Source organism: Homalodisca vitripennis, chromosome 6 (genome assembly GCF_021130785.1).
Source record: "Homalodisca vitripennis isolate AUS2020 chromosome 6, UT_GWSS_2.1, whole genome shotgun sequence".
NCBI classification, from domain to species: Eukaryota; Metazoa; Arthropoda; class Insecta; order Hemiptera; family Cicadellidae; genus Homalodisca; species Homalodisca vitripennis.
In genome coordinates this window covers 166,286,946-166,300,769 of record NC_060212.1, presented here as the reverse complement: position 1 = coordinate 166,300,769, position 13,824 = coordinate 166,286,946, and the positions used below count along the sequence as shown (strand labels likewise).

The following is a 13,824-nucleotide window of genomic DNA, read 5'->3' as shown; positions in this document are numbered from 1 at the left end:
TGTAAGCACGGCCCTCTCCACGGCCGAAGGTCAGCTGGAGGCCTCACAGTGGGTCAAAGATTCATTCCAGAACGCGTTGACTGTCAAGTACATGAAGGCACTAATGAAGGACATTCCTAGCAATAGAAAGATTGATTCCATTTACGGTCCACGCTACGAAAACAGTACACTAATGGTCGGGAACAAACCGTTAACTTTCGATAATGACGGCAGTATAGTCATAGATGACGTACACTACACGCCTACAAAGGGTCTTTATGAATTGCTCTTCAAACGTGCACCACTCAAGGAAGAGTACGACGAAAACGATTTACACGCTTACAGGGATATAATGAAGCGGACACAGGCGCACAAAAGAGGTTACAATTATAAAAGCAACATAAACCGTAACAACTCCACAAAATATGAGCTCGTAATTTCAAAGTTATTCCCCAAAACACACACTGGTAAGGGTTTCAAGGACCTGTCGCGTCCTGACCCTGTGTACTATGACGACCCGAATGAATTGTGTGAGAGGCTAAGAGTGTTGGTAAGCTCCGCAGAGGCCGGTAATACGGGGCATAAAAACGAGATTATTAACATCGTAGAAGAGCTGAGGGAGCTAAAACTCATAAGCGGTAGTGGTAACGGCAGATACAGAGCTCTGGTATAAATGTTTAGACAAAACCCCGTAATGTACAGTTTCGAAATGAGCGTGGACAAGTTTGGTCGCCCAGGTGGCGAGGCCGGTAAGAGAGGTCCGCCTGGACAAGGATTCAGTCTCACAGTCGACGGCAACTACGATATCAAGGGCAAACGGTTATGTAACGTGGCCGATGCGCAGCAGAGTCTAGACGTTGTAAACTTGCAGACCTTGAAAAATAATGTGGATAGCGCAGTCCTCAAGACTGTGTCTGACGTTTCGCTTGTATCCAAGAAAAATGTAATGGACGCTAAAGGTAACAGGATTAGCAACATAGGTGATGCTATACTCTGGACCGATGCTCTGACTCTTCGCCGTCTTGCTAGTGAGGTGCCCTATAAGGACACGGACAGCAAATATTACAGGTTTGACAACTACAGATTGCGCATGATAGGTGATCCCGCTGTGGATACAGATGCAGTGACTCTAAAATATCTTAAAACGAACATTCTAAAAAGAAGTAGTGATGGTAACATCTGGGAATGTGATAACAAAAGACTCGGACAGATGGCTGATCCTCTTCTCGCTGGCGACGGGGTAAACCTGCAGACCTTGGACAAGAAATTAAAAGACACCAAAACAGATATGACCCGGGCTATGCTCAAGACACTAAATGCGAATAAACTCGATGCCAGAAATAATAGACTACCTAACGTAGCTGACCCCACGAACGAAGCGGACGCCGTCAACTTGCGAACGCTAAACAAAAGAACACTAAAGTTCGATACTGAGATAATAGACGCTAAAAAGAGAAGAATAATCAACTTGAGCGATGGTGAGGGACTGGGCGATGCTGTGACTCTGTCACAACTACGTACCCTTACACCTATCAAGAGTATTACAGATTCTACCGTTACATTCGATAATTTAAGACTCTGCATGGTTGGATGGCCAGTCGAGCCTACGGACGCTACGACTAAACAAAATGTAGATAGGGCACTATCACTTCTACCTCAGATGAAAGACGGCTACTGGAGTTTTGGACATATGCGTCTGAGCGAGATTGAAGAGCCTCTATACGGGGGTGAAGCTGTTAATCTGAAATACTTTCAAGAACACGCCATAAACAGAGCTGGACAAAGCTGGAACGCGAGTGCCCTTAAAGTCACTAATCTGGGAGATCCTACCGAAATGAGTGACGCGGTGTCCATGAATTACCTAGTGAGAGTACTGAGCGAAGTCTATTACGGTATGTACAAACTACTGGCTCCGACGCTGGACGCTATACACTTAACCGATAAAGACGAGTGGATCAGGTTCAACATTGTCAACCCATACTTTAGAGATCCAGTGAGCAGGGTGAGATCGAAACCGTGATTGTTTTATTTATATGTGAGTTGCTGACATTTTTACCGTCAGTTTACTTTAGAACCTGGCGAGATGCGGGTCTTGGTATTTATTCTATGTGTAGCTCCTCTGATTGCTGCTAATAAAACTTTGCTGTACTTGGAGAGATACGGCTATCTCGATACTAATACCTCAGAGCTATCCACAGACATTACACAGGCGATCATTAGGTTTCAAGAGACGTTCGGCTTGAATGTGACCGTATATGTAAATGAGGAGACGACTAACTTAATGAACCAGCCCAGATGCGACAATTCAGACGAGTTAATAGCGTCTTTCACTGCAAACCCAAACTACGGATGGCGGAAAAACGATATTACCTGGTTTATGTACGGTAGTAATTATCAGTATGACCATCTATGTCAGGATGCGTTCGCCCTATTCTCAAGACATTCCAACCTGACCTTCCGGCGGGACCCTATAAATCCCACAATCATTTTAAGTATCACTCCCAGGAAACATCTTTTGTATTATCTACGAAAAAATTGCAGTAGAGAGTTTGATGGTAGGGGTGGTGTAGTGGGTCACGCTTTTCCCCCTGTATTGGGGATGAACCAGACAGATGTTTATATGGACGGTAAAGAAGATTGGGATTATACAATGGATTTACCTGCACCCGGAAAAGTTTCATTCTTTTTGGTTCTAGTACACGAAATCGGACACGCTCTAGGTTTGCAACATTCATCACTTTCGTCGTCTATAATGTATCCTTTTTATTTTGTACCACATGGTATTTCAAATCTTTACCAATATGATTTAGACAGAGATGATCAACTGGCAATACAGTATATTTACGGACCGCCGGCCCCCTCCACCTCAACATCCACTACAACATCCACAACACCATCCACAACAACAACATCGACTACGACGACAACATCGGCTACCAATAGACCAATAGAGGTCACGCCTACACCTACAGATTTGGACATTTGTAATTTAAGACACAAACTCAACACGTTCTTAGTAGTGAGAAACAGACTATACGCGTTTTACGGTAAATACGTTTGGATACTCAGCCTGAACGAAGCCCATAGAACGCGTGAAGAGTTTACCAATCCTCTGATAATTACAGAGTGGTTGACTTTCCTACCGTCAGACTTTACTAACGTTTCGACCGTGTACCAGAGACCGAACAGGGACGTAGTCATGATCGTAGACATAACTCTATACGTTATAGATTACCCGTCACTTAGACTGTCCAATCAAAGACCCATTAGCAGAATCGTACATACCAGAGTTAAGAAAGTCAATGCAGCGTTAAACAGTAATATGGGTAAAACCTACGTCTTCGTCGATGACAAGTTTGTTGTAGAGTTGAACGAATGCACCCTCACAGGCACCATGTTGGGGATGACTTCAAGCGTACTCCCCGGTGTTCCGGGGTCCATAAAGGGAGGTTTCAGATATAAAAACGGTCGTATTTATTTTATAACAGACAGTTACGTGCTGGAGTTTGACGAGTTTACCGGTACTGTCACGAAATCCGAGGCGGACATCTTCGACGTACTGCAGATTACTTGTGTGCGTGAATCGCTACTCAAACAGTTGTGTAAAGTGATACGGTATATAAATGGCGAACCACAAACGTAATTCAAACAGAGTGAAACGAGCTGTCAAGCGGGGTAGAGGTATAGTGACCAGCGTACTGAACAACGCACTGCCCGCTGTAGGCACCATAATAAACCGTGCTGTTGACGCGTTACCTGTCGAATTACACCTTCCCGGCGGCTATCAGTACTGTGGGCCAGGTACGAGATTAGGGGTGAGATTGGCAAGGGGTGATAGGGGTATTAACAAACTCGATTCTGTCTGTAAGCTCCACGATATAGCGTACTCGAAATACACGGATTTAGAACACCGGCGAGAGGCCGACAAGGAATTGGCCGAAAGAGCTTGGCAAAGGGTGAAATCGGGAGACGCTAGTGTAGGAGAAAGGGCCGCGGCCTTAGCAGTGACGGCAGCAATGAAAGCTAAAACAGCGTTTGGGGGTGGGAGAAAGAAAAAACCAAAGACAAAGCGAGGGAGGGGTAAACCTAAGGGCAGAGGGCTCTACCTGAAACCGTATCCAAAGAGGGGAGGTGGTGGGGTGAGGAAAAAGAAAAGGTATTGTAAAAAAACAACAATCTCGATACCGATAAAACCTCTAACAAACCACGAATTGATCCGTTATGCGAGGCTACTCAATATTCCAAACTTTCGAGGTGTCTACGTGAGGGACACACTGCCCAAGACCCCGCGGCAGTACGAGTCGGCCATAGTTAACCTGGACAGTTCCCACGGTAAAGGTACGCACTGGGTCTGTTATAAGAAACTCGGAGACAGAGTGTACTACTTTGACAGCTTTGGAAATATGAGACCGCCGGTAGAACTCGTATCCTACTTTGGATCAGGGGTGAGCGTACAGTATAACTATGAGCGTAAACAGTCTGAGGACTCAGTAGTCTGCGGTCACTTGTGTTTAAAGTTTCTGGCGCGTAATGTTTTCACTTAACGGAGCTGCTCCGCACGTATCTTGCGAGGTCTTTCCACCAATGAATTTGAGCGATGGAGAGTACGAGATTGGTCTAATTGATCTCTTACGTACTATACGATAACAAACATTGAGAGAGGTGTGAATGACATGTTCCACTACGGAGTCGACAAAGAAATAGTGATAGACGAGGGGTCGTATGAAATTGAAAACATAGAAGAATATATCAAGTCGCACATTGACGGAAGTGTGACGTTCAGTCTTAAGGCAAACAATAGCACGCTAAGGTCCGAAGTATCGTGCAGTGAAGCAATACATTTTGAAAAGTCGAATTCGGTAGCCTCCGTACTGGGTTTCACCGCTAAGGAACTGGAGCCTCATAAGACCCACATGTCCGACCTCCCCGTCAGTATTATGGCGGTAAACACGATACGTGTCGAGTGCAACATTGCACGCGGTTCCTTTCAAAACGGTATGGAAGGACACGTGTTGCACGAGTTTTACCCCGATGTGGCTCCCGGGTATAAAATAGTTGAGAAACCGAGCACTGTCATCTATTTACCTGTGAACGTCCGCAGGGTGAACAATATAGAGGTCTCTCTCAGAGACCAAAACGGCGATTTAATCAACTTTAGAAACGAACCCGTCTCGTTACGCTTGCACATTAGGAAGCGGCAATGGGTCTAGTATTTAGAGAAGTGTCTGCTCAGGCATTGGCCAGTAAACACCGGAAGACGGTAGTGTTAACATCGCGAAACATTCGGTTTCTAGCGTCACTGGGGTTCAAATATGGCGCTACTGGCAATAGAGTTGGCCGCAGAGTATGATGAAGTTGGTACAGGTTGGGAGTTTCACTCTCATAAGCCTTACGCCTCGTCAACTCTGAAAAACAACGACGAAATCAGGATTCCGATAAGTCAACAGGATATAATTACGGCGCCATTCGAAATCAGTATACACATCACTGGTAAAGTGAGTGCCAAGAAAGCTGACGGGAGCGAGGCCAGTATCTCACTAATAAACAATGCCATCGCATTTTTATTCGACGATGTAAGGTACGAGATAGGCGGAATAGAGGTTTACAGGACGAAAAATGTAGGCATAACGAGTACTATAAAAGGACTACTCTCCATTAGGGATGAAGAGCAAAAGTGTCTCGTAAACGCGTGCTGGCTCGGTCCCAATACGACCAGTGAGGGCGGTAAATTTACATATTCGGTGCCTCTGAAACTGTTGATGGGTTTTGCCGAGGATTACAAGAGAATTGTTGCGAATGTTAAGCAAGAGCTTGTTCTCTTGAGGTCAGCTACGGATGTTAACGCCGTTATCTCACCGGACGCGTCAAACCTCGACTTTCAGATTACATCGCTCGAGTGGCGTGTACCACATGTTACAGTGTCAGATAGTTACAAATTAAAATTATTGCGCGTGATTGAGAAAGACACTTTGATTCACCTACCGTTTCGGTCCTGGGAACTTCACGAATATCCTTCACTACCGCAAACGACTCGACAGAGCTGGACAATAAAAACGAGTTCGCAAATTGAAAAGCCTCGGTACGTGGTGCTGGCCTTTCAGACCGGTAGAAAGAACGACCTAAGAAAGGACGCCTCTACTTTTGACCGTTGTGCCCTGACGAATGTTAAACTTTATCTGAATTCACAGTACTACCCTTACGACAATGTCCACGGCGATCTCTGTATATTTTACGACATGTACACACGATTCCAAAGTTCGTACTATCAAAAACCAGGGTCTCCGCTGGTTGACTTTAAAACATTCAAGTCTCATGTGCCTCTGTACGTGATTGATTGTTCCAAGCAGAACGATTCGATCAAGTCGGGACCTGTAGATGTTAGGTTGGAATTTGAAGCTAAGGAGAATTTCCCGCCAAACACAGCTGCATACTGTCTCCTACTGCATGACTCCCACATGGCGTACACAGTGCTCACCGGTTCGGTACAACGTATAATGTAGGAGCGGTGGTGGTGGGGGAACTCTTATAAATAGCTGAATTTTGTACGTGTGTCTCATTCTGCGTCATGGAGGAGCTAAACAGTTTTCTAAACGAGCCTGGCTCGCTCGATGCGGTCCGATACCTAAGATTAAAGACCGAACTACTCTGCATGGTCGAGGGTATGCGAAGACTCTTTGCTCAATTTAGACCTACAGTTAGAGTACCCAGTGACCCTTATAATTACGACCATTTCAAGGAATGCGTGTGGGCACGACCCGAGGCTACGTCAGGTCCTGACACTTGTCACTGCTACTATATGGATTCATACATTGGGGGTTCGATTACGATTTTGGATCAGTTAGTTGGTATGTACGACCCGTTTCTTTCGAGATTACAGGCTCTACTTGAACCCTTCCGTGATACCGCATCACAGGAGCTGTATTGTTAGGGTGGGGGTAATTGTATAAATTGAGGGTTCCTGATGCTAGACTTCATTAGCTCAATCATGTCTGACCGGGAGTGGCCTAAACAGTGTACCGTAACTATTCGACTGCTTAAAGATAACGAAACTGTTAGCACTAATAAGTTAGATGTAGAAGAGGGTGAGTCTGATTACGGAGATGATTACCATGTAAGCAAACTCCCAGAGTTTGATGCATTTAGGATCACATTTGAGAGATATGAACCTGTTAGCGAAGGATACAACGAGACTGTTCTTGAGGATTTTGCTAATGTAATATTCAAGAAAGAGGATCGCTCTGTTGGCCAACTACTCATTAATGTGAAAGAGTGGAATCTGTTCCACTCTAAAATATTTTACGTCAAGGATTTTCCCGCCTTTGACGGTTTCGTGTTGGCGTATCTACAACACACTATTGATGATGGCTTGGAGTATTGCATGTATTGTAGCGATTACACATACGAGGTCCGTTACAATTAGAAAATTTAAATCTAACCGTATTTCCTAGCCCTCTTATTGGTCAAAATAAGCACGTCGCTGATTGGTCTAAATTGGGTATATAAGAGAGTAGTGTGAGGGGCTACGGTCAGACGGGACCTAGACTTCATCGGGTGCTGGAATTCATTAGCTCTCATCCACTCGGTGACATTCAAAATGGGCGTCGAAGCGTTTGTAACTGTTTACTTTTACAAAAACGGGGAATTATTAAAAAAAGACCACATTAATTGCTACAAGTTTTCTTCCAATGCCGATATATACGATGTGAAGGACTACGACCAAATTAGGGTTAGGTTTTCCTCAGAATACGATTCAGACTTTGACTCTGACGAAGAGGAGGAGGAAGAAGAGGAGGAGGAGGAGGTAGACGCGGAAACGGAACCCTTACTTCGTTAATTTGCTGCTTTCCATTGGTCGAAATAAGCACGTCGCTGATTGGTCTAAATTGGGTGGTATATAAGGGGGTAGTGTGAGGGGCTACGGTCAGACGGGACCATGCAGGCTTCAGTGATGGACGTGGAACCTGCGAAGGTTCCCAGGCGTAAGGAACGCATAAATTCGTTAACGGGTATTTTCCTAAAGTTAGTATTTTTACTTTTAGGTAGCGATCTATCAAAGTGTGTAATTGTGGGGTTGTTTAAAGACAGAGGCGATTCTCTCGGGGTGCTATTCCATGGTAAGAAGGGGAGCGTTTACTGGTCGCACGATGTATTTAATCAGTTTGCTCCGAATTTCAACTGTATCACTCAGGCTTTGGAGACCTCGCAGAGGTTGAATATCAAGGTGGACAGTGGGGAGGATGTCAGGGTTTCGAACGTCTTTGGTCAAATGCATGCGTATCTCTATGACGGGGAACGTTCTTTAACGCTTAACAAGACCGAGTGGGTTCAGTTCGTTAACAACCTCCCGTCGGTCTACATCGCACTACGGGGTCTCTTTTCCATCGAGGTGTCAGCTAAGACTGTTGTTCGGTGTCTGCTGGCTGGCGAGAAGGAGGAGGAGGACGTGGAGCATAACGACATCCCTAGTCCCGTACTTTGCAGACTGGTTCAGGAAGTTGAACTTTTTAAACGCTGGCCAAATGGAAGCGATAGTGGAATTTCATGCGTTCAAGGATAATGAGAACCGGTTTATTGTGAAGGAGTTTGTTGTGGTCAGTCATCTGTTTCGCTCACACATAGTGTTCAAACCCCCGTACAGCGTAACCGAATTAGATTCAAAAGCGGCTAGAACCGCCCGTTGGTTGGTGCGTCACTTTCATCATATTAATTGGAATGACGGAGGGATCCCTTTTGACGAAGATATCGTCCGCGCTATCTGTAAACCCTTCGCTACTGTATATACTACGTGGTTAGAAAAAGTTCGATTTTTGTCTCGTTTTCACGATAACGTAGTTTATAGGAATTTTGTAGATAGTAAGGAGGCTATTGTTTCCGATGCTCACTGTATTTTACCTCAACATAATAGTGACTGTACATATGCTTGTGCTTTAAAAAAGGCTCTAGGGCGGGGTGAGTGAGTGGCAAGCCCCTAAGGCTGGCGTAAAACCTGTAAGTCCTGGGGTTTTCAACTGCTCTTACGGCAGGCCTAAACTCCGTAAGTCCTTGGGCGGTTGTGTGTGTGTGTGTGTGTTTGGATACCTCTATGGCAGGCCTAACCTCCGTAAGTCCAGGGGTACGAGCCTCGCTCTAGTTGCTAAAAAAGAGATGTAAAAAATATACTAAAGAACAAAATGTTTCTTTGCGAGTGTTTTACGGGTTGCATTGAAAGGCTTCTCCGAGTAAAGCGGCTTGTTACACTAGCAAGGATTACAAAAAAATACAAAATTGTAAAATAAAAAATATGTTGGGAGGTAGCAAATTTGTTATGGAGTGGCTACCACCGTAAAGAGCGATGGGTGGGGCACTTTACACACACGTGGATAGGCCTACTGGTGAAGGAGCCACGTAAAATATCTCCTAACGCGCCGGGACCCTACCCCTTGGGTGGTGTGGAAACTTGGGTCACGTTGCAACAAGGACAAACGCACGTGTGGTGGGGGGTACGCTGCGCTTGCATATAAGCGACTGCTGCGAATGTATCCAGCATTGTGCAATCATGTACAGTTGCAGGCACCTTGTGTTGGCGTTATCCGTGGGAGTTATGACTGTGTCTACGGCCTTGATAGCGATTCTCTGCCGAGCACGCCTGCCTCCCGGAGTCGGCTACACTCCCTTGCTGCTACTGGTGGGCCTTCTTGTCGTTGCAGCACCCCTCGTTGCTGGTGACGACGACGAACCACCTCCACGGAAAGCCCCTCGATTGGTGGTAATGTTATTATTACTATTATAGAATTAATAATTATATTCCGTTTTTCCGATTGGGTACAATTTGTTTTTTTTTGAAGGGCAACGACGATGACCCCCGGCCCGATCCCCACCCCGAGGTCCAGGACTCCCCATTGTCGCCTGACCCTAATGACAGTGTGGAGGTACGTGTGCGCTTGTGTTGGTTTTGTGTTTGTATGCGTGTTTGTTTGCGTTACGGGCTGAATTGTTTTTTCTTTCCAGGAGTATGACTCGGATGCCACCGTGGAGAACCTGATACCCGGTGTAAGTACAATTGGCTTCCTTGTTTTGTCCGTCTCGTGTTTTTTGCTATTTTCCTACGGTTTGTTTTTTTTGCAGTCTCCTGACCCGTGGGCTTTTGGACCGAGGCCGAGGCAGAGGCCTCTCAATGACACAGCGGTTGAGGACCTTCTGCTGGGACCCTGGGAAGTGTTGGAGGCTGCCATCACGGGTATACCTCTACCACCGTCTCCATCACCGCCCCGGGCCGCAGCCCGCAGGCTCCCTCTCCAGATGATGACGCTTCCTCAGCCGCGGCGACTTCCGAGGATAAGTATCGCCCCGGCCCAGGCCCCCTCGACGTCCCGGTCCTCTGGTGGGTCCAATGTAGCGACCGTCGCCCCGGCCCCCTCGACGTCCCGGTCCTCTGCTGGGTCCAATGTCGACTTGACCCAACCCTCTACCTCAACGGGTCGAACCGGCGCTTGTAGAAGGGTAAGTGTCCACCGGTAGTAGTGGTAGTAGTAGTAGTAAGTAGTATTAGTAGTAGTGGTGATACCTTACTTGCTTTTCAGCCTCCTACAGCTGCATCAGGAGTAGATGTGGCACGGCAGAGGTTACGGGAACTGGTGCTGGACCATTTCCTTCAGGTATTTGTTTCGCCGGCGCACGCTCCCGTGGCGTGCACTGTGGGGGCGTTGGTTGCGATGTCCACCCTGAGGGCCGAGCTCAGGGATATACTCTGGCTCGTCGACCATCTTCTCGACGAGACGCCCCGTGACCAGAGCCTCGTGATAGCGTACGCGCTTTGGAGGGAAGTGCGCTCGTCGTTGGAGGGTCTGCTCATCGGCATCGGCGAGAGCATGGAGTCGGCGGCCTCGAGGGATCCCTACGACATCGACCCTGAGGAACCGGAACCGTCGCCCCCGGCTAGGCACGTTCGCTGCTGTGTCTGTATGGACAGATTGCCGACGGTAGGGTTGAGGCCTTGTGGACACACTCTGTGCCCACAATGTGCCCATAGGCTCTTACGTTGTCCAATCTGTCGGGTGATCATCCACGGGAGGATGCCATTGTTTTTTTCTTAAAATTTTTAAAAATAAACAAGTTTTTTTCTATGTAAGTATTTGATTTTTCAAAGTTCCCGCCACTTTTTTTTGGTTCCCGCCATTTTTTGAGGTTAGGGATTTTTTCCCACGCGTGAGGGATTTTTCTCGCATTTTTCCCGCGTGTGAGGGATTTTTCCCGTGGGGAGTGCCGTCAGGGGGCGGGGCTTAGCCGCCATCTTGGATCACGTGACCTGCTCTCGACCAATCAGAGCGCTGGGCTATCCTCCGGGTTACTCTACTATTATATTCTTTATTGATATCAAAATGTTATTGAATATTATCCTTATTTCTTTTAGTTGACCTAAATAGGTGATCGGTGACTACGGTTATAAAAGAAATAATGATAAAATTAACCCGTCTCCCTCATTAATATTAAAAGCTTTCTGTATTTCAACACCAATATAGCAGTTTTTATTTAGAGAAGAATGTTATTTTACACCGTTTATTGACGTACAATACCAAATACAATTGAGTAGGATTTCCAGACCCGAAGAAGCAATTAAGGGTGGGTTATAGTGATATTGCAAATCTATAACCTTAAGGTTAAGTGATGTGTGATTACGTCCGTATATGCATTTCTCACAAAATACTGTCACTCACCTTATATTAACTTGAAGTCTCTTGAAGGATTTCATACACGTAACGTTTTATATAAGCAAAGAGGTTAGGATTCAAGACCCCACACGACACGTGTGACTCGATACACGTTTCATGCCCCGGATATTCATAAAATAGTGCCGTATATTGAATGCCTCTAACAGAAAACTGTTTACATTCTTGAAGCTCTTGTATTATTGGAAATTATATATTAATTTAAACAAACTCTCCAATAATATAAAGTTTTTTTATTTTTGTGAGGCCTTTCGTACTCAATGAGTACATCTTCGGACTCACACAACTGAATAAAAGTAGTAATAACAATAGTAACATAAACAATTTTGTACTAAATAAAAACACATGTCATTAAAATACAAAGAGGTAATATTCTATGACAGCACAGTATGTTATATGTATATACAAAAATAAAGCTTTATATTTAGTTAAATCAAATAAAGTAACGGTAAATTTTGAAAAGGCCCAGGTTCGTTGTTTACCAGATTATTTTGGTTCTTTTTTATAAAAATTGTTTCATATGCATCAAGGAATTTTTTATTTTGTACTTCTTTTAATAATTTTGCATTCGAAAAAGAGTGTCCTTTTTGAAGTGCGTGTTTTGCCATGGCTGATCTTTCTTCCTGTTGGTAATTTAAACATGCCCTATGTTCCTTAGCTCTCTGTTTTAACTTTCTTTTTGTTTGGCCAATGTATTTTAAATCGCAATTGTCACAATTAATTTGATAAATTCCAGATTTTTCTTCTTCATTAATTTTATTCTTGGGATTTCCTAATATATTCTTTAATTTAATTTTGGAATTTGTAGATACATTAATATTGGCTTGTTTCTTAAAACTTTTAGTAATATCTGTAGATATATTGTTGTAGGAAACAGATATCCATTTTTCAGGTTCTTTACTTTTGATTTGATATAAGGTTGTTCTAGAATTTCTTTCAATAAATTTCTTTTTCTTTTTTATCATATTGTCAATCATGTTAGTTTTGTAGCCATTAAATAAAGCAGTTTCCTTTATTTTCTTAACTTCTTTTTTATAATTTTCTGTTGATAATGGAGTATGTAAAAGCCGATGGATTAAATTGTGAAAAGCTGCTCTTTTTTGTGAAGGGGGATGAAATGAATCAACGGGGATAATCTGTCATTTTGTGTTGGTTTTCTGTATATATCGAATTCAAAATGGCCATTCTTATTTTTCATAAATAATAAATCGAGAAATTGGACTTGATTGTCATTTTCTATTTCACAAGTGAATTTGATAGAAGGATAAAAGGAGTTGAGATAATCGATAAAATTTTGAAGATTTTGTTTCTTGTTGAAAACAGCAAAAATATCGTCAACATATCGCTTCCAGATTCTGGGAAAATAATCCATTGTTTCCTTTGCATGAGTTTCAAATTGACTTACAAATATGTTTGCAATAAAACACGAAAGTGGATTTCCCATGGTAGTACCATCAAACTGTTTGTAATATTTTTCTTGAAATTGAAACACATTTTGGGACATACTAAGATTTACTAAATTAATGTATTCGTTAACAATAGTTGTTTTTAATGACATATGTTTTTATTTAGTACAAAATTGTTTATGTTACTATTGTTATTATTACTTTTATTCAGTTGTGTGGGTCCGAAGATGTATTCATTAAGTACGAAAGGCCTCACAAAAATAAAAAAACTTTATATTATTGGAGATTTTGTTTAAATCAATAGAAAACTGCTTACTGGATTGTTTTTGATTTCAGTTTAGTATGTAAATGCACTAAGATAAATTCATGGTCCATACATACATCTAATAACTGTATATTTTTCATCGATCAGAATTTATTTATTCATACGTGTCGGATTTTTAATGAAGTCAATTTCATCCACAAATGTATTCATAAAAGATCCTTTTGATACCATAACGCAATTGTGTACAAAAAATATACAACACACATTTTACATTACCAGTGGATCTATTAATACAGAATACTACATAGATACAAGTAGTCTGTATATAAACAGTCGTACTGTATTAACGAAAACACATTGTTCTCAACGCTTTGGTGATATAGGAGCAAAATATACAACACACATTTTACATTACCAGTGGATATATTAATACAGAATAGCTACATAGATACAAGTAGTCTGTATAATA

General features: G+C 43.4%; 1 protein-coding gene across 1 annotated transcript; it reads left to right on the top strand.

The window, feature by feature from the left end:
- Nucleotides 1–5,291: 5,291 nt before the first annotated feature.
- On the top strand, nt 5,292–6,479 carry LOC124365631. The gene has a single exon (XM_046821623.1). The coding sequence runs from the start codon at nt 5,292–5,294 to the stop codon at nt 6,477–6,479; it is 1,188 nt and encodes a 395-aa protein (XP_046677579.1).
- The last annotated feature ends 7,345 nt before the right edge of the window (nt 6,480–13,824 follow it).